General features: G+C 45.0%; 1 protein-coding gene across 3 annotated transcripts in view; it reads left to right on the top strand.

Annotated features, from left to right (window-relative positions):
* The window catches only part of LOC132868377 (amyloid beta precursor protein binding family B member 2), an 89,219-nt gene that overhangs the window by 59,807 nt on the left and 3,780 nt on the right, over positions 1 to 25,632 (top strand). For all 3 annotated transcript variants that reach the window (XM_060901216.1, XM_060901217.1, XM_060901215.1), the window contains exons 9-10: positions 23,960 to 24,074; positions 24,514 to 24,577. In XM_060901216.1, coding sequence (XP_060757199.1) covers positions 23,960 to 24,074; positions 24,514 to 24,577 — 179 coding nt within the window. The remainder of the gene's footprint in view (positions 1 to 23,959; positions 24,075 to 24,513; positions 24,578 to 25,632) is intronic.

The following is a 25,632-nucleotide window of genomic DNA, read 5'->3' as shown; positions in this document are numbered from 1 at the left end:
ACCTGAGAGCAATTAACCTGTGTTTGTGTGTCTTCCCAGGGACCGCGCCCTATTTAGGGAGGGAGAGCGAGAGCAGAGGAGATCTCTCCCGAACCAGACACCTGATGTGTGTGTGTCTGCGTTAAACCTATTGTGTCCCCTGAAAAGTGGAACAATAAAACTCTTTGTTGAACCTGATCTCTGTCCTGCCGTCCTCTGTGCTCCACCCACACCTAGGGAACGCTACAGTGGTGCCGAAACCCGGGAAATGGAGCACCAACCCAGCAGCCCCATGGAATCCTCCCCGTTCACCGACCTGGTCCACGCCCTCGCCACGGCTCAGCAAAGCCAGCACCAGGCGCTCGTCACACTCCGAAAGGAACAAGAGCGGCGCTTCGATGCCCTGGTGCTGGCCCAGCAAGAAGATCGCAAGGCGTTCCGGCGTCTCCTCGCGTCGGCGGGGCCCACCAGCGCTCCGGCCGCGGGCCCGTCTCCCCTCACCTTAACTAAGATGGGCCCGCAGGATGACCCCGAGGCTTTCTTCACGTTATTCGAGCAGGTCGCTGAAGCCTCGGGGTGGCCGATGGAGCAGCGCGCGGCGCGCCTCCTCCCCCTCCTGACGGGAGAGGCGCAGCTGGCTGCACTACAGCTCCCCGCCGATCGCCGGCTGGCCTACGCCGACCTTCGCCGGGCTGTCCTTCAGCGCGTGGAGCGCACGCCGGAGCAGCAGCGCCAGCGCTTCCGCGCGCTGCGGATGGAGGAAGTCGGCAGCCCGTTCGCGTTCGGCCAGCAGCTCCGGGACGCCTGCTGGCGGTGGCTGAGGGCCGAAGATCGCGACGCCGAGGGAATCGTCGATCAGGTGGTACTGGAACAGTTCATCGCCCGCTTACCAGCAGGAGCCGCGGAGTGGGTCCAGTGCCACCGCCCGGCGTCGCTGGATCAGGCAGTCGAGCTGGCGGAGGATCATCTGGCGGCTGTCTCGGCGGCAGGACAGAGATCAGGTTCAACAAAGAGTTTTATTGTTCCACTTTTCAGGGGACACAATAGGTTTAACGCAGACACACACACATCAGGTGTCTGATTCGGGAGAGATCTCCTCTGCTCTCGCTCTCCCTCCCTAAATAGGGCGCGGTCCCTGGGAAGACACACAAACACAGGTTAATTGCTCTCAGGTGAAGTGAATCTGCCACTTACCTTCCCTGACTCCGCCCTCCTGTCACAGACCGGTGCTTGACCACGCCCCCGCTGCCACAGTGTTCTATCGGGTTGAGGTCAGGACTCTGTGCAGGCCAGTCAAGTTCATCCACACCAGACTCTGTTATCCATGTCTTTATGGACCTTGCTTTGTGCACTGGTGCACAGTCATGTTGGAAGAGGAAGGGGCCAGCTCCAAACTGTAAAAACAGTCTGCATGCCTAGGTGCTTGATTTTATACACCTGTGGCCATGGAAGTGATTGGAACGCCTGATTCCGATAATTTGGATGGGTGAGCAAATACTTTTGGCAATATAGTGTATGCCAGGGGATTTAAAAAAAAATCCAGGCATGTCCCCCCGGGAGGAGGCCCCGGGGAAGACCCAGGACACGCTGGAGGGACTATATCTCTCGGCTGGCCTGGGAACGCCTCGGTGTTCTTCCCGAGGAGCTGGCCGAGGTGTCTAGGGAAAGGGAAGTTTGGGCTTCCATGCTCAGACTGCTGCCTCCGCGACCCGGCCCCGGATAAAGCGGAAGAAGACGAGACGAGACGAGAAAAAAAAGCTGCCAGTGAGGAGAGCTGACATGATAATGGCTGGACCAGTGAAGTCCCATGATGGTGCGTCTGCACCTGGGTCCTCATTGAGCCAAACTAAAATGGGGTGTACTGTGTTCAATACCCAGTAGTAAACAAAAAAAAATTGGGTATTTCGAAAAAAAAAAATACGGGGAGTGTTACGATTCCAGATGGAAGCAAAAATAATTCTGTTTATTCTCTGAAAGAAGGACTTCTGAATAAATATTGGTGTACACCAAAAACAGAGGAGTTAATTTGGGATGAATGTTGATCTGGACCGAGTTAAGTACTGCACAGCTGGTTTGCTTATGTTCTAGTGCGCCAAAACAAGAAGCTCACTCGCCACTTAGGAGAACTGCTTACAAAAGATAGCCCATTGAATCCGTTGTAGACTGACACCGAGCATTTTGAGCTCATCTGGCCATAAAGCCAAAGAGCCGTTGCCATGGCATGGCGTCTATCGTCCATCCGTCATCCACAATTATGGTCCTGTCCACACGGCAACGGATTCAGGTGACTCCGATACAATTGCTTATCGTTTAGGCCTGGCGTCCACACGGCACCGGCGTTTTGGGTGCCCAAAACGCAATCTTTTTGAGAACGGGTTCCAGAGTGGAAAGATCTGGCAACGTTGCCGTTGCGAAGTCGTCTGGATGAGTAGAACGGATTTGTTTATGATGACGTCACAACCACATGACTGTTAGTGCTTCACGCCGGGTAGAAGTGTAACGAACTCGATGCGAGTTGTCAACAAATCCTATAACTTGGTTCATGAAACGCGCTTACAAAATATTTTCACTGTGAATATTTATTGTGTAATGGTGCAAAGTGAGAGAGAGAGAGACTCTGCCCTTAGGACAGAGTCAATCCCGCCAGCAAAAATAGGGAAAAAAAAGGAGCGATCTCACCTCTTCAGATGTTGGTTTAAATCCTACAATACATTCCTCAAAAAGGGCATAGAAGAGCAAATTAATCCATCAACGTGTAGCATTCAATTTATTCCGGACCATTAAAGATGCCGCCTTCCGCGTAGAATCATACGTCATCCTCGCCGCCATATTGGATAGGTCAAAGCGGAGAATAAAGATTCATGTGCTGCGTTTAACTGTACCAACAGGTTTACCGTCCAAACGAGATCACATGGGATTACCTTTCACAGGTGAGACTGGAAAAATACTTTTCATTGTATTTGGTCATTATAATGTAATTTTACGAACAGATTTTCCTGACTTTGTGGCTAATATGAAGTCTCGCGCCTAATAGTTTATGCGCATGCGTCCTTACTTCTTCTATTGTTCTGGTGTCTCCGAAGGGACCGTCTTACAGCGCCCCTAGAGGTGTGGCATGTGTATTGCATCGTTTTCAGCAAGCGTTGCGTTGCCATATGTACCTGATATTTTACTGATCGTTGCCCATTTGGACGCGATATATTTTTAAATAACATCTCGTTGCCGTTGTCGTGTGGATGTAGCCTCAGTCATCGTATCTCCATCAAGTCTCCACAGATTTCTGTCTTGGGGTGCGTTTCCCAAACGCATCGTAGCACAAAGATGATCGTTAAATGGTCGAGTGAGCATCACAATGAACACGCTCTCTCCTCATTAAGACGCTCTTTGCGTTAAGAGGCTTTTGGGAAACCCACCCCTGATTGTTTTGTTTGAAATAACTCAGCACTTTGCACAAAACTTGTTGTTATTTTATCTCATTTTTTCCTCACGAGTTCGTAATTAGGCCAAATTCACAAATTTTCCAGGCCTTTCACAAGCATTGTATCTCCTCTCTCATATGATTTCAGTTCTGATCAATGTTTTGGGTTGATCTTCCCTCGAAGAACAAAACTTGGTCGGTTGGTTGTTGATTTTCCTGTTGTAAACAATTTGTTTTGATTGTTTTTTTTTTCTTCTTCAGTTAAATCGTATCTCCTCTCTCGGTTCTCAGTGGCTTTCAGTTCTGGGTTGAGTTTCCCAAAAGCATCGTAGCACAAAGATCATCGTTAAATGATCGAGTGAGCATCACAACAAACACTCTCTCTCCTAGTTAAGATGCTCTTAGCGTTAAGAGGCTTTTGGGAAACCCAACCCTGATTGTTTTGTTCGAAAGAACTAGTCCTTCTGCACAACACCTGGTCGTTGTATTGTCAAATTTTTGCTAACGAACTGCTAATTAGGTCAAGTTAACAAATTTTAGGACTTCTCATTCGAATTGTATCTTCTCTCGCGGTTCTCCTCCGATTCCAGTTCTGATTGATGTTTTGGGCAGCTCTTCCCATGAAGAACGAAACTTGGTCATTTGTTTGTTGATTTTCTTGTAAACAATTTGTTTACAACTTTTGTTTATTTTCAGCTCAATCGTGTCTCCTCCCTCTTTCAGTTCTCAATGGATTTCAGTTCTGATTGTTTTATTTGAAAGAACTCGACCTTCTTGGTCATTGCATTGTCAGTTTTTTTGCAAACCAGGTCGACTGAACAGATTTTCTTCTGACTAGAATTGCATCTCCTCTCATTTTTCATGCGAATTCGGTTCTGATCGATGTTTTGGGTCGAGCTTCCTTCGGGGAACAAAATGTAGTCCTTTGTTGATTTTCCTGTTGTAAACTATTCGTCATGGAGGTCGGTCCTCTCTCACATTTCAGTTCTGTTTGATGTTTTGGTCGTCATGGTTGTTTTGATGGCAGGCCAGATGAGCTACTACGCCCTTGACATTCTGGTTGATGTTTATTATGTTTATCTTTTCATATTATATTGTATAATGCTCTAAAAAACCACATGAATGTGGCAGTTTGTTGCTCCTCAGCCAGAATAACATGTTCTACCATGTAAATTAAAATTATCCGGGCTTCATGAAACTCCAAATCCAATTCCTCGAGCTGATTAGCCTTGCTCAGAGAATGTATCCGAACCATCCTTGCTTCTCTGTAATCCGTAATTAATTTGCTTTTATCTCCACCGTTTAGCACTGCTGTGCTTTCTGCTGTGTTTGAGCCTCTTCTGGTTTCTTGTTCCTGATCTGACTTCCGAAAAGTACATCCTCATAAATTTTTAGTTTCTGCCATTTTGGTGTTTGTGTGCGTATTTTCCAGATTTTGCCTACTCGCACCATTGAGGTCGAAAAGGTTTATAGGTAACGTAGTGTGAATGTGCTGAGGAGGTGCTCATGGGTAATGAGGTCCATGCTGATTTACAGTCAGGGAAGTGAGCGGTGATGTTGGGAGAGCAGATGAGTGTGTCATGTAAACAACTTTACAATGTTAATGGGTAATTAAGCTGCGATATTAGCCTAATGGCCATCGACCGTGACAGATTATCTCTGTCTCTCTCTCTCTCTCACGGATGTGGCTGACTCTCTTTCTGAGGACCTTCAGCTGACATAATTATTGCTGAAGCTAATTAATACAGTGCCTGCACCTCACTTTAACCCTCACAACTCGAACCTCAGTAAAGTAATCCACATCTTTTGACCTTTATTTATTTTTTTAAATAATAGTTGCAGTTTTTTTCCTGGGGACCAGCCCCATGTTCCCACAAGGTCAAAACTATCACAGATTGCTACCTTCTGGAGACATTTGGTTCACAACCCAGACATCTTTCTCGAATCTCTTCTGGTTTAATCTCTTATCTCTTCTCTTCTTCCTCAATTCTTTAATTCTTCCCTTCTTCAAAACTTCCTGTCCTTTCTCTCCACTCCTCCCACCATTTGCTTAATTTTTCTCCTTAATATCTTCCTGTGCGGGCGGCACGGTGGTGTAGTGGTTAGCGCTGTCGCCTCACAGCAAGAAGGTCCTGGGTTCGAGCCCCATGGCCGGCGAGGGCCTTTATGTGCGGAGTTTGCATGTTCTCCCCGTGTCCGCGTGGGTTTCCTCCGGGTGCTCCGGTTTCCCCCACAGTCCAAAGACATGCAGGTTAGGTTAACTGGTGACTCTAAATTGAGCGTAGGTGTGAATGTGAGTGTGACTGGTTGTCTGTGTCTATGTGTCAGCCCTGTGATGACCTGGCGACTTGTCCAGGGTGTACCCCGCCTTTCGCCCATAGTCAGCTGGGATAGGCTCCAGCTTGCCTGCGACCCTGTAGAAGGATAAAGCGGCTAGAGATAATGAGATGAGATGAGATATCTTCCTGTGCGGGCGGCACGGTGGTGTAGTGGTTAACGCTGTCGCCTCACAGCAAGAAGGTCCTGGGTTCGAGCCCCGGGGCCGGCGAGGGCCTTTCTGTGTGGAGTCTGCATGTTCTCCCTTGTCCGCGTGGGTTTCCTCCGGGTGCTCCGGTTTCCCCCACAGTCCAAAGACATGCAGGTTAGGTTAACTGGTGACTCTAAATTGACCGTAGGTGTGAATGTGAGTGTGAATGGTTGTCTGTGTCTATGTGTCAGCCCTGTGATGACCTGGCGACTTGTCCAGGGTGTACCCCGCCTTTCGCCCGTAGTCAGCTGGGATAGGCTCCAGCTTGCCTGCGACCCTGTAGAAGGATAAAGCGGCTAGAGATAATGAGATGAGATGAGATCTTCCTGTGCTCTTCTTCCTCTTTTTCTCTGCATGTCCTCACATCTTTTCTGTTTTCATCTTCCTTTTACTTCCTCCCTTCTCGTCCTGTCCTCATCTTCTTCTCCTTTCGCTTTTCCCCTCTCATTTTCCTCCTTCATCCCTTTCTTCGCTTTGTCTCCTTTCTTTTTCTTCCTCCGATTGCCATCCCCTCTTCCTTCGATTCTTTCTCTTCCTCGAATTTGAATCTTCACATGCAAATCTCTCTCTCTCTCTTTCTGTAGTTCAGTGTGCTATACGCTATTCATTACCGAGTGTTGCAGTGGAAAGAAATGCTGCAATTATTTATTTTTATACAGAATATTACGACATCATTTATACAGCACTGACAAATGTTTACGATTGTGTTTTCGTGTCTGCGGTTTTGTTTCGATGCTCGCTGTCCTTTTTCACTTCTGTCGACAATTAAACAGAACACCGAGTGAAACAAACGAACGCAGATGACTGATGAGACGACGCAGAATCGAACTTTGATAAACAGAACTCGGGCGCTGAGTCGAAGGCCTGCTTGATTGAAGTCCACGCACACCTCAAATTTGGCTCCTTTCTTTCTCATCCTCTCTCCAATACTCCCCTCTTTTCCTCTCCATTAATCATCATCTCAATTTCCTCCCCTCATCTAATCTCACTCTCTTCTTCCTCCTTCCAATTTCACTCATTTCCTTTCCTGTTTGTCCCCCCCCCCTTTTTTTCCTTTTCTTTTCCTTTCCTCGGTCTTTCATCTCGTCTCTTTTCTTATTTTTCTTCATATCTTCCTCACCCCTTCGTTCACTCATCTCTTCTTCACTTCATCTCCTTTTTCCATCTTTCATTTCATTCTCCTCCTTTCCCGTCTCTTTTTCTGCTTCCTTCTCACTTCTCCTTCCTTTTCCTGTCAGCTTTGTTTGATTGTCCACTCTTGTTACAGCTGCTGTAATATAAGAGATAGAAATAACCTGTTTCGCAATATTACATGGAACTATAAATGGATAAACATGACATCATTCTTGAATTAAACTGAATAGTTGTATTGGCTGGATGTGCTGTTCGAGGAAATATGGTGATAACATGAATACGACTCTGTCTTGGATTATTTTTCCGATAACAGCACGCCCCCTAAGTGTTATACTTCCTTACTGAATGCCCGCTATGCCAATTGGCATGGAGGGCAGCTCCTTCAGTTGCTGTTTCCATCACTGAGATTTTTTTACGGGATGGGGTTGTTTGCCTCATACCCAACCCCCAACCCAGAGGGCCAGGGATCATCTGAGCCTGATCGCCACCCTTTGACCTGTCCAGTATAATTGAATCTGCGGCATAGCTCTCCGGGTCATCGAGACACGCAAGCCTCCATACCACGCCAAGGTGCTGATTCTGATATTTGAGATATCAGGATTCTACTTGTGTAATTTATATTCTCATCCCCTCTTCCAGAGCCGTCTCATAAATTAGTGATGGATAGAAGCGCGGTCTCGTTATAGGCCGTTAACGTGAATTTAAGTCCATGCACTTCCTCTCTTATCTTTGTCTCTAATTATATTCTTCACCCACATATGGCTCATGTAATGTAATGCATCTCAATAGGATCTTTACACGGCAATGCAGTGTGCACGAGTAGTGTGTGTGTGTGTGTTCTGTTTGTCAAACAGCCGAGGTGTGTAACTGGGTAATGAGAGTGTGTCCCTGTGGAAGTGCAGTAATGGAACGTAAACAGATAGAGATGAGATCTCAGCTTACACACACACTTTCACTCACTCACACTCTCTCATTACAGTCTCTCACACACACAAGCTGGCACATACACAACTTTCTGAAACAAGAAGACGAGCTTCTTCACAGTCCAGAGTCTTGTAAATCTCATCCACATACTGGACTGTTGACTCTAAATTTGTCTGTACAATTAAGAAGAGACATGGTGGGTAATAGAGTCATAAATCGAGCTGGAGGCTCGAGCAATAAAGCCAAGGTCTTCACATGAAATCCCCCCCCCACACACACACACGAGTATAATCGTAGCATCTGCTGCATCTTGCATTTCTCCACCCTCTATCTCCCTGGACTGAAGTTCCCAGTGTGCAATGCTCCAGGGTAGGCGCTCCTACAGTGTGTGTCAGTCATCCTGCGCACACACACACTTTGGCTTGCTAACAAGATGGATGTTTCTTGTTTCCGCTGTGTATTTAGGTTAGATTTCTACTCCACTCGACAAGGAAGCTCTGTGTCCCTCCGGATATCCCATAACTCAGTGCCTGCTTTGAAGTCTACTGAATTTGTAATGCTTGGATTGGCTGCATGTTCCCTCTTCAGTCCTGTGTGTGCTCTGGAGAGTTTTGTTTGGAAGAAACTTTACGTTTGCCAATCCGAAATATTTCTGGCTATGATGTCAGAACTGATATTCAAGCAGTCGACCAATCAACAGCTTCGTTTCAGCTCACATTCAGTTCAACAGAACACTCTCTGATCTTGGGTTAGTTATTTCTCCTGATGCTAAAGCACCGCTGGATTCTCAAATTTGTTTCATGGCTAGGGAAGGCGTCTCCAGTGTCAGTCTTTGATCACGGTAAGTTTCTCAGTTTCATCAAAAGCTGTAGTTTTTTTTTTTGTTTAGAGCTGCTATATCATACACCAGCGTTGTAGTCGAGCCACTAAACCTCGAGTCCGAGTCCAGCCTTCGAGTCCCCAGTGCTCAAATCCGAGTCAAGTCATGAAAGAAAATTTCGAGTCGAGTCCGAGAACAAGACCTGAACCGCACCATTTGACGGTGGCTGTTGCTGCCTTTATGTGAAAGCATCTCTGCTGCTGTGTTGGACTAACGTTCCTGCTTGACTGCCCCATTTTAGTTAATAGGTTACAGATAAAAAACTTGTTCATCGCTCAGCAAGCCCCGCCCACTATTAACATGAGAGAGGCTTAACACAAACTAGTTCATCGCTCAGCAAGCAAAGCCCCGCTATCCACAGAGCAATGAACATAGCGTGTCACTTCCTTCTCTGGGTGGAGTCTTACCAAACGACGATTGAAGGTTGTCCCCGTCATCTCCTCGATAGTTCTTCTACATATGGAACACATAGCAGTGCATTTTTTTTCCCACTGCACGAGAAGTCTGGGCGGCACGGTGATGTAGTGGTCAGCACTGTCGCCTCATAGCAAGAAGGTTCTGGGTTCGAGCCCAGTGGCCGACAGGGGCCTTTCTGTGTGGAGTTTGCATGTTCTCCCCGTGTCTGCATGGGTTTCCTCCGGGTGCTCCGGTTTCCCCCACATTTCAAACATGCAGTGAGGTTAACGTGCGGTGGCCTTGGGCTGAAGTGCCCTTGAGCAAGGTACCTAACCCCTAACTGCTCCCCGGGCACTGTAATAATAATAATAATAAGTTAAATTTATATAGCGCCTTTCAAGAAACCCAAGGACGCTTTACAATAGTAGACAAAGAAAGAAAAATAAATAAATAAATAAATAATATAATAATAAAAAAAAAAAGTCCACCAAGTAGGGGTCAGGATGTAATTCCCATGGTGTAGCAGCCACAGTTCCACCAAAAGGCGCACGAAAACAAGTCCCACATCTCCAGCACCGCCGCCGCGACGCCGTCAGCAACATTGCTCAAAACACCACGCCATGGATCCACACAGCGAGCAGAGAAGCTCCGCCACGCAAAGCGCTGGTGTGTCCCAAACCGCCTGCACAGCTGCCGCGACACCACCAAGCAACATCACTCGGAACATCACGCCAAGCGTTAAAGTGCAGAGCGCTGGACAACCATGATGTAAAATGAGCAACGAGCTCACTGCAGTCCACAGCTGGGAGCACAGGCATCACCCATAGCGAACCAAGGCCTGGAGGGAACCAACGCCCAAAACTAGGTCCGGAGCTACACCACCACTGGTGGAGAAAACACTCAAACAAACATCAAACTACACAAACACACAGAAAAAAAAAATAGAAAAGAAATAAAATAAAACAAAAAAGCTCCGGTGAGAAGCGGCAGCCAGAACGCGCACGACGTACTCTCAACCGGAAACGGAAACGGCTTGACTCACTGTAGTATGGCTGCCCACTGCTCTGGGTGTGCATGCGTGTGTTCACTGCTTCAGATGGGTTAAATGCAGAGGATGAATCTCACTGTGCATGTGACATAGGTTTCTTCTAGTCTGTATCAGCAAAGCGGACAATCCTAGGGGCGTTCTCTCCAGGCATTTTAGCACCATTAACGATAGTTTGTTCCTGAACATGATGTATGAACAGGTCAATGTGCATTCACTTGCACAAAATTAGTATAAAAATTAACATAGATATAAATATCTTTGTCAAATTATTATAGCATGTTACAAAAAATAAAGAAAAAGTCAGAGTCCTCGTCTCGAATTTATGAGTCCGAATCATCAGTGCTCAAGTCCAAGTCAAGTCACGAGTCCTTAAAATTAGGGCACGAGTCCTGGATGCATGTACTACAAGCCACTTTTCAAAAATAAAGTATATTATTGTACCTTTCGGGGTACAATCATGTGTCATTGGGGCAGTACCCTCTAAGGTACTGATTTGTACCCTTTATATACTGCTTGGGAACATGTATGTACCTTTTTGGCCCTAAAATGAGACCTTTTTGTCCAGTCCTTTTTTAGCCCTAAAATTGGACCTTGAGGTCCAATAATGAGCCCTCCCGTGTACATTAGTGTTAATTGTACCTTGGGGGATGGAAATGGACTCCTACTGTACCCCTGTTTGACAGTGTATGTGATAACAGGATAGAACTTATTTTGCAGACATTCCACAACATTAAATATAAGAAACAAAAGTGTCATTCTTAACAATAAATAAAAATATATTTCCTGACTTAATTTTTCAGGATGTCTTTTCTCCATTTTGTTACATTTCTGGAAGTTTCAGAGTGTTTCTTCTACCGAGATTTCTTCAGTACTCAATAGCCTTTGCCCATCACAAGTGCTTCCCGACCCACTCGCTCCCTGCATATTATGTGATTTGTGTTTGAAGGTCTATTCATTGGGAAATTTGGCTCCATTCTGCTTACATTTAATGTGCCACTCTCTTCACAGAGCATGTTACAAAATACATGTAGGACAGTGTCTTCTGTATTCTGCCATCAATACTTGACAGTATTAGGGCTAATGTTGGGGTCAAGAAGAGTATAACAACTAAAGGTACAGTAGTACCACCATGGTAGTATCATGTTTGAATATGCTATTAGCATGAATGAACAAAATAATTTTGCTAATTCAGGACACAAGGGAAAAAAAAACTTGGAGTGGGAAATAAAACGTTGTGAGAGTGGGGGATTGGTCAGACTTATTCAAAGAATGGGTGGGATTGGTCAAAATACCTGTGGGAGAGGGCAGGTTTGGTCAAACCTTCTGTGGAAGATGGTGGGATTGGTCAAAACCTCTACAGGAGATTGCAGGATTGGTCAAACTTTCAGCAGGAGAGTGCAAGATTGGTTAAATTTTCTGCAGGAGTGGGGAGGCTTGGAAGAACCTTTTATATAGGAGAGAGTGAAATTGGTCAAACTTTCTACAGGAGAGGGCAGGACTGGACAAACAGGCTGCAGGAGAGGGCAGGAGTGGACAAACTTTCTGCAGGAGAGGGCGGGACTGGACATACTTTCTGCAGGAGAGGGCGGGACTGGACAAACTTTCTGCAGGAGAGGGCGGGACTGGACAAACTTTCTGCAGGAGAGGGCAGGACTGGACAAACAATCTGCAGGAGAGGGCAGGACTGGACAAATAATCTGCAGGAGTGGGCAGGACTGGACAAACAATCTGCAGGAGAGGGCAGGACTGGACAAACAATCTGCAGGAGAGGGCAGGACTGGACAAACAATCTGCAGGAGAGGGCAGACTTGGTTGAACCTTCGACGATAAAGGATGAGTGGTCAAATCTTTTGTGCAAGAAGGTGAAATTTTCCAAGCTTTTTGTAGGATGGGGAAGGATCAAGTCAAGTCAAGTTTATTTGTATAGCTCTTTTAACAATAAACAAACATTGTCGCAAAGCAGCTTTACAGAATTTGAACGACTTAAAACATGAGCTAATTTTATCCCTAATCTATCCCTAATGAGCAAGCCTGTGGCGATGGTGGCAAGGAAAAACTCCCTCAGACGACATGAGGAAGAAACCTCGAGAGGAACCAGACTCAAAAGGGAACCCATCCTCATTTGGGCAACAACAGACAACATGACCGATAACATTAACAGTTTTAACATGAAGTCAGTTTCGTTGATGTTATAAACTCTTCATTGATGGAAACTTGAGTGCAAAACTGTTCATGACAACTGCAGTCCTAAAGTTAGCAAGTCAACTGTAACCCTCAGCCATAAAAGCATTACTGTAAGAGTCCAGAGCATCTTCCAAGTGTGACTTTCAACTGTCCTCATGGGGCCGTCCTCCACAGGAGCGATGCAATGAGACTCCAACCAGACACAGGGCACCAGGATGGATCAAGCAGGTCCAAGGAGCAGAAGAGGTCAGCATCTCGATCCCAGGACCGACATGTAACTCAGAGGGACAGATTTGGGGGGGGGGGGGGGGGGGGGGGGGGGGGGGGGGAGAGGGAGAGAAAACACAGGTTGTTAGGTATGCCCAGTGTCACCTGAATAAGTAGGAACAGTATACATATTGCACTGAGTACAAGCAGGGACTCAAGCAACTAACTATGACAGCGTAACTAAAAGGGGAGAGCCAGAAGGTAACACAGGCATGAGGGAGCCCCAGGACATAAAGCAGCCAGCCACTATACTGTCAACAAACTCGAGTGAGCAAGCAAGTGGGGACTGACAGCATCCATACATCCCAGTTTACCAAAGCACTCTATCGCTACGTTCACACTGCAAGGCTTAATGCTCAATTCCGATTTTTTTGTGAAATCCGATTTTTTTGTGAGGTCGTTCACATTAACAAATATATGCGACTTGTATGTGATCCTCAGTATGAACGAAAAGCGACCTAAAAGTGTTCCGCATGCGCATTGCAGGATACGACGACGTCACACGCAGTGAGCATGGCCAGTGTTTACGAAAGTAAAACCGCCCGGTTGCGGTATGACCCATCCAATCTAGCTTGAATAGCTGCATCCCCCCAAATGGAAATCAGCTCCCTAACCTCTGCGTCCTTCCATTGAGAAGATTCAGAACCTTCACAGCCCGAAGCGTCCCTCACATTGATGTCATGCGCAGGGGCGCAGATACATTTTTTGAACTGGGAGGGACAAAAAACTGGGGGGGACAAAGCTGCCAGCAAACCAACCCCAACCCCGATATGCCTGTCAAACTTGTTGTTAGTAACCATAGCAACCAAGCTCGAGCTCGCAACCTGTGCAGTCTGCGCAGCTCAACCAACCGAATATCAGTCTTTGTTTTGTTTTATGTGAGTTGTTGCAACTATGTATACACTGCTGTGCACCTCAATAAACCGAATGGTAATTAGTCTTTTGATTTTTCCGTGAGGTTTGCCTTATGCAAAGAAAGACAGCATAGACGTTTTTTCCTCCCTATAAGTGGGGGGGACCGAGCGAGGTGAATTTAAATCTGGGTGGGACGAGTCCCACCCTCTATCTGCGCCCGTGATTATGCGCCATGTTGTTGTAACTTTTTTTGAGAGACCCGCCGCCTACTTCAGCGCAGAATAGTGACGTTTGTGGCTTGTTGATGACGTGTAAGTCGGATGAATGCGACCTGGCGGTTCAGACTGAAGTTGCATATGAAAAAAGCGGATAGGAATCGGAATTAGGACCACATATCCAAACGGCCTGGGTCGGATTTGAAAAAATCGGATCTGTGTCGTTCATATTGTCAATAAAAGATCGGATACAGGTCACATATGGGCGAAAAGATCGGATTTGAGTCACTTCAGCCTGCAGTGTGAACGTAGCCTATGTCTGAGGACCCTCCAGATCTACACCTTTACCTCATAAACACCATTAACAAAAGGCTTGACTAAACAGATATGTTTGTTTTCAGCCGAGACTTAAACACTGACACTGTGTCTGATTCCTGAACACTACTTGGAAGGCTGTTCCATAACTGTGGGGCTTTGTAAGAAAAGGCTCTGCCCCCTGATGTAGCCTTCACTACACGAGGTACCAGCAGATAGCCTGCAACTTTTGATCTAAGTAGGCGTGGCGGGTCATAAAGGAGCAGACGTTCACTCAGGTACTGTGGTGCGAGACCATTCAGTGCTCATCTCATCTCATCATCTCTAGCCGCTTCATCCTTCTACAGGGTCGCAGGCAAGCTGGAGCCCATCCCAGTCGACCACGGGCGAAAGGCGGGGTACACCCTGGACATGTCACCAGGTTGACACATAGACACAGACAACCAGTCACACTCACATTCACACCTACGGTCAATTTAGAGTCACCAGTTAACCTAACCTGCATGTCTTTGGACTGTGGGGGAAACCGGAGCACCCGGAGGAAACCCACGTGGACACGGGGAGAACATGCAAACTCCGCACAGAAAGGCCCTCGTCGGCCACGGGGCTCGAACCCGGACCTTCTTGCTGTGAGGCGACAGCGCTAACCACTACACCACCGTGCCGCCCACCATTTAGTGCTTTAAAGGTCAATAGTAGTATTTTATAATCAATATGAAATTTGATTGGGAGCCAGTGCAGTGTGGATAAGACAGGGGTGACGTGGTCATATTTTCTAGTTCTAGTAAGGACTCTTGCTGCTGCATTTTGAACTAACGAGCTTGTTTATGTACTTATTGGAACATCCAGACAGTAAGGCATTACAATAATCCACCCTGGAGGGAACGAAAGCATGAACTAGTTTTTCCGCGTCACGTAGTGACATTAAATTTCTTATCTTAGCAATATTTCTGAGATGAAAGAAAGCTATCCGGGTAATGTTATCAATGTGAGTTTTGAATGAAAGAAATCACTCCGAGGTCTTTTACTGCTGCACGTGAAGAAACAGAATGGCCATCCAGAGTTACTGTGTAATCAGAAAACTTACTTCTAGCTGCATGTGGTCCTAGTACAAGTAATTCAGTCTTGTCAGAGTTAAGCAGAAGGAAATTAATAAGCATCCAGTGTCTAATGTCCTTCACACATTCCTCAATTCTATTAAGCTGATGTCTCTCATCAGGTTTTGCAGAAACATACAACTGTGTGTCATCAGCATAACAGTGGAAACTAATACAATGTTTACGAATAATATCGCCCAGAGGTAACATATATAAAGAAAAAAGCAGTGGACCAAAGACAGAACCTTGTGGAACACCAAACTTTACCTCGGTACGTCTAGAAGTATCACCATCAGGCATGTGATTTTTCCGTCTTTAGTCGGAATTCCGTCTTTTTCAACTACATAAAAACAAAAAAAAAATTTCCATTTTTTAGCTTTTTTGCCGATCGTATATTCGTGTTAAAATCCCCACTCGTTCATTTTCCGATCCGTCTTTTGTATTCGAGAAGGAAACAGTTACGCCTCTGTTGATTGGTTGAATGTCTGTTCCTTCTGACCAATCAGAGCCGCTGTTGTATACGAGGTCGCTTTTAGCGCCATTTGCAATTGTTGCAATATGTCTGTGCTTGAACGGAAAGATGCCTCTCGCGTCAAAGAAATTGATAAACATATCAAGAATAAGTTCCGATGGGACTGGTTGGAAAGAGAAATCGTTGATACTGTTGGAAAGAAGGAAGTTACCACTCTTTTTTGCGATTTCATTCGTAAAATTGACCGCCCCGGTAAAGCATTGTGCACATGGTGTCAGGATACTATTGACTATGGAACACGAGGTTTCAAGGCATTGGAAGCTCACGCGAAGCGGCAAAAACACGATGCAACCAAAGCAGAGACAAAGAGGAAGATGCAAGCTGCCCAGAAATTTGCTAGGAAAGCGCATATAAGAGCAATCCGAGCAAAATGTCTCCATTGAAAAGAAATGTAATGAGTAGTTGTATATAGTGAACTGTGTATATAGTTCGGACAATAACTCATCAGGTCATTGATCATTAGTCCTGTGAAATGAAGACAATTCATGAGCTGTAAATAGACTGTAGTGTATGAAATTGTGAGCAGATCCAGCAGGTCCTTTGGATAATCAGGTATGTTTACTGCAAAAAAATTTGTTAAAAAGACTGAAGCATTTGCTTCAAATGATTCTGTTTGTGATCATTTTTCCATGGTAATTTGCTTAAAAACCAGGAGCTTCGGGGGGCTTCGCCCCCCTTGTCCCCCCACCAGGGCTCCGCCCTGGACCTGGCTGGGGGCCTATGGCCCCCAGACTCCCGGCTATTTTTCAGTCTTTTTCACTTTGGTCAAATCACATGCCTGCACCATTTATATCAACATACTGATAGCGATCAGTTAAATAAGACCTGAGCCAGGAGAGGGCCGTTCCCTTAACTCCCACAACTTTTTCTAGTCTATCCAGAAGAATGGAATGATCAATGGTATCAAATGCTGCACTAAGGTCAAGCAACACAAGCAGCGAGACACAGCCCTGATCAGACACCAACAGTAAGTCGTTTACTACTTTAACCAAAGCTGTCTCTGTGCTATGATTAGATTTAAATCCTGACTGATACATTTCATGGATGTTATTCCTATGTAAATATGAGCATAACTGCTGTGCCACAGCTTTTTCAAGGATCTTGGAGATAAAGGGGAGGTTTGATATTGGCCGATAATTGGACAGCTGACAGGGATCAAGGTCAGGATTTTTAATCAGGGGCTTGATAACTGCTAGTTTAAAGGATTTGGGTACATAGCCAATCGTAAGAGACAAATTTATTATTTTTAGAAGCGGTTCAATTACTCTAGGTATTATCTGTTTGAATAGACATGTAGGTAAGGGATCTAGTACGCAAGTTGAGGCTTTTGATGCCAAGATTAATAAAAGTAATTCATTTTCTTTTAGGGGAGTAAAACATTCTAATTGCTGATCTGATACAGTTATATTGTTAACTACAGGGTCACTTACATTGTCTGACCTTAAATTAGTAGTTTGAATTTTTTGTCGGATATTCTCAGTTTTGTCATTAAAAAAATTCATGAAGTCGTTGCTACTACATACTACAGGTGTGCATGTGTCTATAGTGGACTTATTCCTGGTTAATTTTGCAACAGTATTAAATAGGAATATAGGATTATTTTTGTTCTCTTCTATTAGAGAGGAGAGATATGTTGATCTCGCAGCACTAAGAGCTTTTCTATACTTCAGGAAGCTTTCCTTCCACGCTAATTTGAACGCTACCAATTTTGTTTGACGCCATTTACGTTCCAATTTTCGAGTGGTCTGTTTTAAAGTGCGAGTGTCATCATTATACCAGGGTGCTAATTTTTTGTCTCTGACCATTTTCCTTTTAAGAGGAGCTACATTATCTAAGGTATGGCAGAATGTTGACTCTCAGCATTCAGTCGCCTGATCAAGTTCTGCAGGGGCTGACAGTGACCCAGTCAAAGTTGATAACTCTGGGAGATCATTTATAAAGCTCTGTGCAGTAGTTGACATGAATGTACGTTTAATACAGTAGCGTGGTGAGGTGCATATATTATTACTCAGACATAGTTTGAATGAGATGATATAATGATCTGAGATAACTTCAGACTGTGGAAGTGTGACTATATTTTCTACGTTTAACCTGAATGTTAGTATTAGATCGAGGGTGTGACCACCATTATGGGTCGGTCCTATGACATTCTGATTAATCCCTACTGAATCTAAAATGGACACAAACGCTGTTTTCAGAGGGTCTTCTGGGTTATCGAAGTGAATATTAAAATCTCCGACAACTAAAGCTTTGTCTAAGGAAATAACTAGATCTGAGATAAAATCTGCAAATTCAGAAAGAAACTCAGAATATGGCCCAGGGGGCCTGTAAATAATAAGTAATGGAATTAACTGGGTAGACTTATTTTTTGAGGCTACATACATTATATGAGTATGAAGAACTTCAAATGTATTACAACCCCGATTCCAAAAAAGTTGGGACAAAGTACAAATTGTAAATAAAAACGGAATGCAATGATGTGGAAGTTTCAAAATTCCATATTTCATTCAGAATAGAACATAGATGACATCAAATGTTTAAACTGAGAAAATGTCTCATTTAAAGAGAAAAACTAGGTGATTTTAAATTTCATGACAACAACACATCTCAAAAAAGCTGGGACAAGGCCATGTTTACCACTGTGAGACATCCCCTTTTCTCTTTACAACAGTCTGTAAACGTCTGGGGACTGAGGAGACAAGTTGCTCAAGTTTAGGGATAGGAATGTTAACCCATTCTTGCCTAATGTAGGATTCTAGTTGCTCAACTGTCTTAGGTCTTTTTTGTCGTATCTTCCGTTTTATGATGCGCCAAATGTTTTCTATGGGTGAAAGATCTGGACTGCAGGCTGGCCAGTTCAGTACCCGGACCCTTCTTCTACGCAGCCATGATGCTGTAATTGATGCAGTATGTGGTTTGGCATTGTCATGTTGGAAAATACAAGGTCTTCCCTGAAAGAGACATCGTCTGGACGGGAGCATATGTTGCTCTAGAACCTGGATATACCTTTCAGCATTGATGGTGTCTTTCCAGATGTGTAAGCTGCCCATGCCACACGCACTAATGCAACCCCATACCATCAGAGATGCAGGCTTCTGAACTGAGCGCTGATAACAACTCGGGTCGTCCTTCTCCTCTTTAGTCCGAATGACACGGCGTCCCTGATTTCCATAAAGAACTTCAAATTTTGATTCGTCTGACCACAGAACAGTTTTCCACTTTGCCACAGTCCATTTTAAATGAGCCTTGGCCCAGAGAAGACGTCTGCGCTTCTGGATCACGTTTAGATACGGCTTCTTCTTTGAACTATAGAGTTTTAGCTGGCAACAGCGGATGGCACGGTGAATTGTGTTCACAGATAATGTTCTCTGGAAATATTCCTGAGCCCATTTTGTGATTTCCAATACAGAAGCATGCCTGTATGTGATGCAGTGCCGTCTAAGGGCCCGAAGATCACGGGCACCCGTGAGATTTGTAAATTATTGCATTCCGTTTTTATTTACAATTTGTACTTTGTCCCAACTTTTTTGGAATCGGGGTTGTAAATTTATAACCAGGTTTTTGTGTTACACCTAGATAATCATTATAAATAACCGCAACGCCTCCTCCTCTGCCAGTTAGACGAGGCTGGTGTATATAACTGTATCCAGGAGGACTTGCTTCATTTAACGCTATATATTCATTTGGCTTAATCCATGTTTCAGTTAAGCAAAGTACATTAAACTCCTGATCAGTAATGAGTTCATTAACCATTACCACTTTAGATGTAAAAGATCTAATATTTAATAGCCCCACCTTTAGATCAAAGGTGCTGGCAGCAGCTGTACAGTCAGTATGAGCTAATTTTATATTGATTAGGTTACTGGAACAAACTCTTTGAATATTTCTACCTTTTTGTTGAGCTCGGGGAACAGACACAGTCTTGATGTAGTGGACTATGAGTGACGACTCTGTGCAGCTAGCAGACGGTCGGTTTAGTCTGTTCGTCTGCTCCCTGGCCTTGGCTCTGGATTGTCAGAAATTAACTAGGCCTGTTCTGAGACTATGACCTATGCTGCAGGAAATGAGAGCAGCACCTTCCCGAGTGGGATGGATACCGTCCCGCCCTAACAGGCCAGCAGTGCCCTCAAAGTTAGCCCAATTATCTATAACAGGGGTTTTCAAATTCATTGAATGCGAGCCTCCCCTTGGAGTAGGTCAAGACAACCGAGCCCCCCTAACCACCCCCCCCCACACCCAAACCTAAATATTCCCCACACAGGTGTGTTTCAATAATAACTGATAGGCCAATACATGTTTTTTCTTCTTTTGTTTAATGTATCAAATTGTTTTTCTTGTAACAAAGTAGGCCTACATCCATTTAAAAAAAACATTCCTAAAATTCATTCATAAAATATGATAATAAAATAATGTGATATAATAAAATATATTAATACATGAATTAAACAGACGCCAATGTAAAATTGAACTCACGTCAACAACAGGAAAAAAACATGAAAACCTGAATTTAACAGACGTCAACTTAATAATGTCATCGGAAAGAACATATTCCGAGATTTAGGCTACGTCACGTGTGCACATTGAAAACCTCTTATTATTTTAACAACTAGGCATAGCTTATGTGTTGTTGATAGCCTATTTCTGTTTCTCGCCTATGCGTGTAAGAACATTGTCAATGCGAGCAATGAGGGCGCGCCTTCGATGCGCACAGATGTTCGATGCGGGGTTGTGCAGAAGACAGAAAAAGTCGCAAGTCATCCTGCACTTGTAGCCTTGAGCGGTATTTGTTTTTGATCAGGGTGAGCGTGGAAAACCCACATTCACACAGGTAAGTGGAGGTGAAGGGGATCAGGACTCTCATGGCTTTGGCGGACACATGGGGAAACTCACTCTCGACACTCAACCAGAAACGTGTAATCGGCATTTCCACCAGTCTCTGCTTTAAGTCCAAGTTTGAGCTCAGCTCGACAAGAGCCTCCTCCTCTTGAAGGCTCAGTGCATCGCGGGCTGTGACTGGGAAAGAAAAAGGATTTCTGATCCACTGGTTTCCCAGTGGCTCCTCTCCAAAGTACTCGGCAAACTGATCACGCAGCCCATTCAGATGTGCGGTGATGACCAGTTGGACAGAGCTAGGCGGCAGCGCTGTCTTCTCCAGCACATCCTCCAAGGTTGGGAACATTTCTGATTGCTGATTTCTGTTGTGGTGGAAGAAGAAAACGATGCATTTTTCATACACACACGAAGAACTAGCCCGCTGGAGATGCTTACAGAATGTGATCGTTATACCGTAAGTCCTCCAATAGTAGTCACGGCGACTATTAACAAAAATCGTTTGGACCAGGCTACAAATAGGGGCAGGCTATAATATGAAGAAGTATAAGTTTAAATACAATAGCAAATAAAAACCTATTGTATTTGTTGAAAATTGTTTTAGACCAGGCTACTAAAAGAGGCAGGCTACTATTAGGGGCCAGGCTATAAATTTGAGGGATTGCGGTATTTCTGCTAGTGTTTCTCCGCGCCTCCCCAGTGACTCTTTGGCGCCCCCCAGGGGAGGCGCGCCTCACCTTTTGAAAACCACTGATCTATAAAGCCCACACTGTTTTCAGAGCACCACCTGGACAGCTAGCAGTTCAGCGACCATAACCTGCTGTAAGCTATATCACCACGCCGCATTGGGATGGGGCCAGAGCATACTACAGCATTGGACATCGCCTTCGCTAATTTAAACACCTCTACAAAGTTACTCCTTAGTAACCTCAGACTGATGAAGGCATATATCATTAGCTCCTGCATGGATAACTATCTTTGAGAACCTGTGCTTGCCTAGGACCCTAAGATTACCTGCTATGTCCGGCACCCTGGCTCCCGGTATACACCTGACTAAAGCTGCTGGTGCCGCTAAAGGCTGAGCTAATTTCATGTGCCGTATGATAGAGTCCCCTATAACCAGAGCTCTTTCAGGTTTCTCAGCGGGTGCATCACTAAGGAGAGCAAAGCTGTTCGACATGTGATGCAGAGAGGAGTGGTGCTCCCGTGGGCGAGCCTCAGCGGTAGCTTTGGCTCTACGCTTATGCCGCCGAGCCGTCACCCATTCGCCCCGCTGTGAGGGCTCTAATGCTGGAGTTGGGGGATTACTAACTCCACCTCGGGCATCCAGACTTTCCTCTACAGAAACTACACTGTTCTCACGCTCACTGACCTTCTCTAAAGCCTGGACATGTGCTTCTAGCACTGTAATCTTCTCTGTCAGAGAGCTAACTAATCTACACTTATCACAAATAAAGCTATCGCTAACGACGGAGGAAGAATAACTAAACATCCTGCACTCAGCACACTGGACAGGCTGAAGGTGTGCCATGATGAAAAGATTCACATACCCTCAATCAAAGATCTATTGATATTAAGGCAGATCCGATGTAGATGCCCTCCGCTTGTGGTCTTTACACAGGAGGAGGAAAAAAAAAGCTTCCGGTCTCGGCGTTCTTCCGAAAAAAAGAAAAAAAAAACGGAAAAAGGAAAGCAAAAGTGGAAAGTACAAAAAGGAAAGCGACAGTACAATAAAAATGAAGATGATACTGGACAATTATTTGTAGGAAAAAAAAGATTAGTAATTAACGCCAACACTCGCGGGAAAAAAGGACTCGTCGCAAACAACTTAGGAACCAGGAAGTGCATAGCCAGACTCTTTACAGGAGAGGGCAGGACTGAACAAACCTTCTGTGGGAGAGGGCAGGAATTGTCAACCTTTCTGTGGGAGAGAGTCAGTCTGGGCAAACCTTTTGTGGAAGAGGGGAAAAACTGATTAAATTTTGAGCAGGGGTGGGCAAGTTTGGTTGAACCTTCTATGGTAGAGGGTGAGATTTGTCAAACTTTTTGTTGGAGAGGGGATATGATTTAACTTTCTGCAGGAGAGGGCAGAACTGGTTAAACCTTCTGTGGGAGAGGACAGGAGGACTGGATAAACTTTCTGCAAGAGAGTTCAAGATTGGTTTAAACTTTCTGCAGGGGTGGGCAGGACTGGTAGAACCTTCGATGGGAGAGGGTGAGATTGGTCAAACCTCTGGGACAAGGTAGGCTTAGACAGACTTTCTGCAGGAGTAGGCAGGATTGGTCAACACTTCTGTTGTGGGGGAAGATGATCAAATGTTCTGTGTGTAAGGGCAGGATTGGTCAGACTTCCTGTGGGAGAGACGTGAATGGTCAAACTTTGTATGAGAACAGACCTTACACACCTCGACAGTCAACTTTAAGAATATTTCAAAAGATTTCAGACATTTCAGTGACTATTGCTACACTGCTTACTTCTGTATCCTCTCAACTTCACACATGAAATGATGCATTTCAGACACTGTCCCACAATTTACGTCTAATCAGTGTTGCGTTCTCAAAAGAGACTCCATCCATCCATTATCCATAACCGCTTATCCTGTGCAGGGTCGTGGGCAAGCTGGAGCCTATTACGATGGACGAGAGGCAACCATTGACGATGGACGAGAGGCAACCATTCGCACTCACGTTCACACCTACGGTCAATTTGGAGCCACCAATTAACCTAACCTGCAGGTCTTTGGACTGTGGGGGAAACCGGAGCACCCGGAGGAAACCCACACGGACACGGGGAGAACATGCAAACTCCACGAAGAAAGGCCCTCGTCGGCCGCTGGGCTCGAACCCAGAACCTTCTTGCCGTGAGGCTATGGTGCTAACCGCTATAACACCATGCCGCCCAACAAGAGACTCAGCTACCAGAATTTGGTATACAGCTTCAAAAAGGAGTTAAGAGCACTGTTGGTGGATGCTGTATTTGGAGCACACGGAGAGAATAAACGAGAAAAGATTTGCAGTTTTTGGAAGGTAGTGGTGTGTGTAATCCCTGAGTGTATCCTCATTTCACATCTGTGTTTGTGGCTATTTTTAGAGCGGATGCACCACATTTGAATGAACATTCCTTTGCAGAATCTTTGAAATTAAAACTTGAAGTCTGGCGAGACACATGACTCTTGAACATGTGCTGTTTTGGTTTCGTTTTTGTCCAACAGGGCAATGTGTATGTATTCCTTCTCATCATTATTGACAACCAGCCCTTTTAGTTCTTGCATTGTGCTTATATAATGGTGCGACGAGACGTCAGAGGAGTCGAACCGAACAGAATGTTTTAGCATCTGTCTGTTTGCCGTTTTTTTAGGGATTTTGCCTACGTGGCTCGGGATAAAAACACGCATGTGCTGAAATGTCACGTGTTCCAGTGTGACAGTCCTGCAGAAGCCATCGCTGCCAGCCTGAACCAGATCTGCTCCAGGGTGAGACGCTTTCTGTGTTCTGACAAAGCCAGATAAGCTTCCTGACAACAATCGTATTATTTTATTTCTTGTTTCTCGGCACATCGTCACGACACTGCTCAGTATTACAATCACAAGATACCTTGCAATCGACTGTATTAAAGTTTCTGAGCTTGTTTAATTGTCACCGTTGAAGATCTCTTCAAGTCATGGAGTCGGGTTATCTTTATAGCGTTTTCGAAAGAGATGTTTATTTAGCGTTTATGGAAAGAGTCTCCAGCGTCAGCGCTTTGTATGAGTCAGAGGTGAAGCTGCAAATGTTTTATGTTTATAGCTGTGATAACGTCAAGGCATAAATTGCAGGGAAATTTACATTAAAAGGCCACCAGGTGGAAGACTGATTGAAATGTGTCCTTGTGCCAAGTGTTTTTATGAGGACTCGTCCACTGTATTCCTCCAGATTATGGCGGAGAAGAAGAACGGTAAAACGGCGTCTCTGTCCGGCACCGACGTCCCACTGCAAGGTGAGCGGAGAAAAGATTTACTGAACAGTGACGTGTGGAGTTTTAAAAGTCTGCAGTTCTGCAGGAAATTAGAAAACCGCTAAACACGAGCTGCTAAAAACGACTCACAAACTTTACTCTGAAGCGCAACTGCTTTTTGTTCATCTTTTCTTTTAAACCCTCTCGTTCTTTCTTTTTTCAATCGGTTCTCCCCCCCCCCACTGTTTGAACCCATACTTTTCTTTTCTTCATTTTGTCCTTTCTTTTTACTTCAGTCTTGTTTATTCCTCCTTGCTGCATTTTCCTTTGTATGTTCGTTTTTGTCTTGTATTTCTTTACTGTTTAGCTGCGTTTCTTTCTTTCCAGTACATTTTCCATTGTTCCTTTTTCATTTTGTTTTTCTTTTTTAACCACTTTGTTCCTTCCGTCAGCTTTTCTTTTTCGTCCTTGCATTTTCTTTCTCAGTATAAAGTGACACAGGTCGATGTATTAAAAAGATGAATAGTACCCTGTAGAGCTCGAATAACCCTGAGGTACTTGAATCTTGAATCACACGCTGTATTGCCGGCTGTCTCGTGTCTGTGAAGGAGAACGAGCTGGAAAAACACAGCGTGCTAACGTTTACGCTTGGGTACAGAAACGGCCAGAGTTTATCCTCATTGTAATATAATGAGCGAGGTCGCAACAAACATGGCAGAACCAGCGGCCTCTGACGCAGAAGCGAACGCTCGAGAGCCTTCAAGCTCACAGGTGCGTTTAAACTGATGATATTTCAATTCTAACCTGTATAAAAAGTGATGTTTCTCAAAGTGCAAACTCTTTTGTCACTCATCTGTCCAGGAGCATCTTGGCAAAGTTGGCGTCAGATGCCACATTTGTTTTTGCCTTTTCGGCCCTCCGTTGGGAAAGCTGGCCAGCATTTACTCGGCTTGTCTGCTGCATCTTTTCTGGCATGTTTTGCCTCCGACAATGTCAGATCGTCGTGTTTTTTTTTTTTGTCTCGATTTTTGAGTCTTCGTTCGATCTGGGCGATCCGCCATGTTTGTTGTGGCTCCGCGGTCGTGACCTCTGACCCT

This window comes from Neoarius graeffei, chromosome 20 (assembly GCF_027579695.1).
Source record: "Neoarius graeffei isolate fNeoGra1 chromosome 20, fNeoGra1.pri, whole genome shotgun sequence".
NCBI classification, from domain to species: Eukaryota; Metazoa; Chordata; class Actinopteri; order Siluriformes; family Ariidae; genus Neoarius; species Neoarius graeffei.
This window is presented reverse-complemented; position numbering and strand designations above follow the sequence as displayed.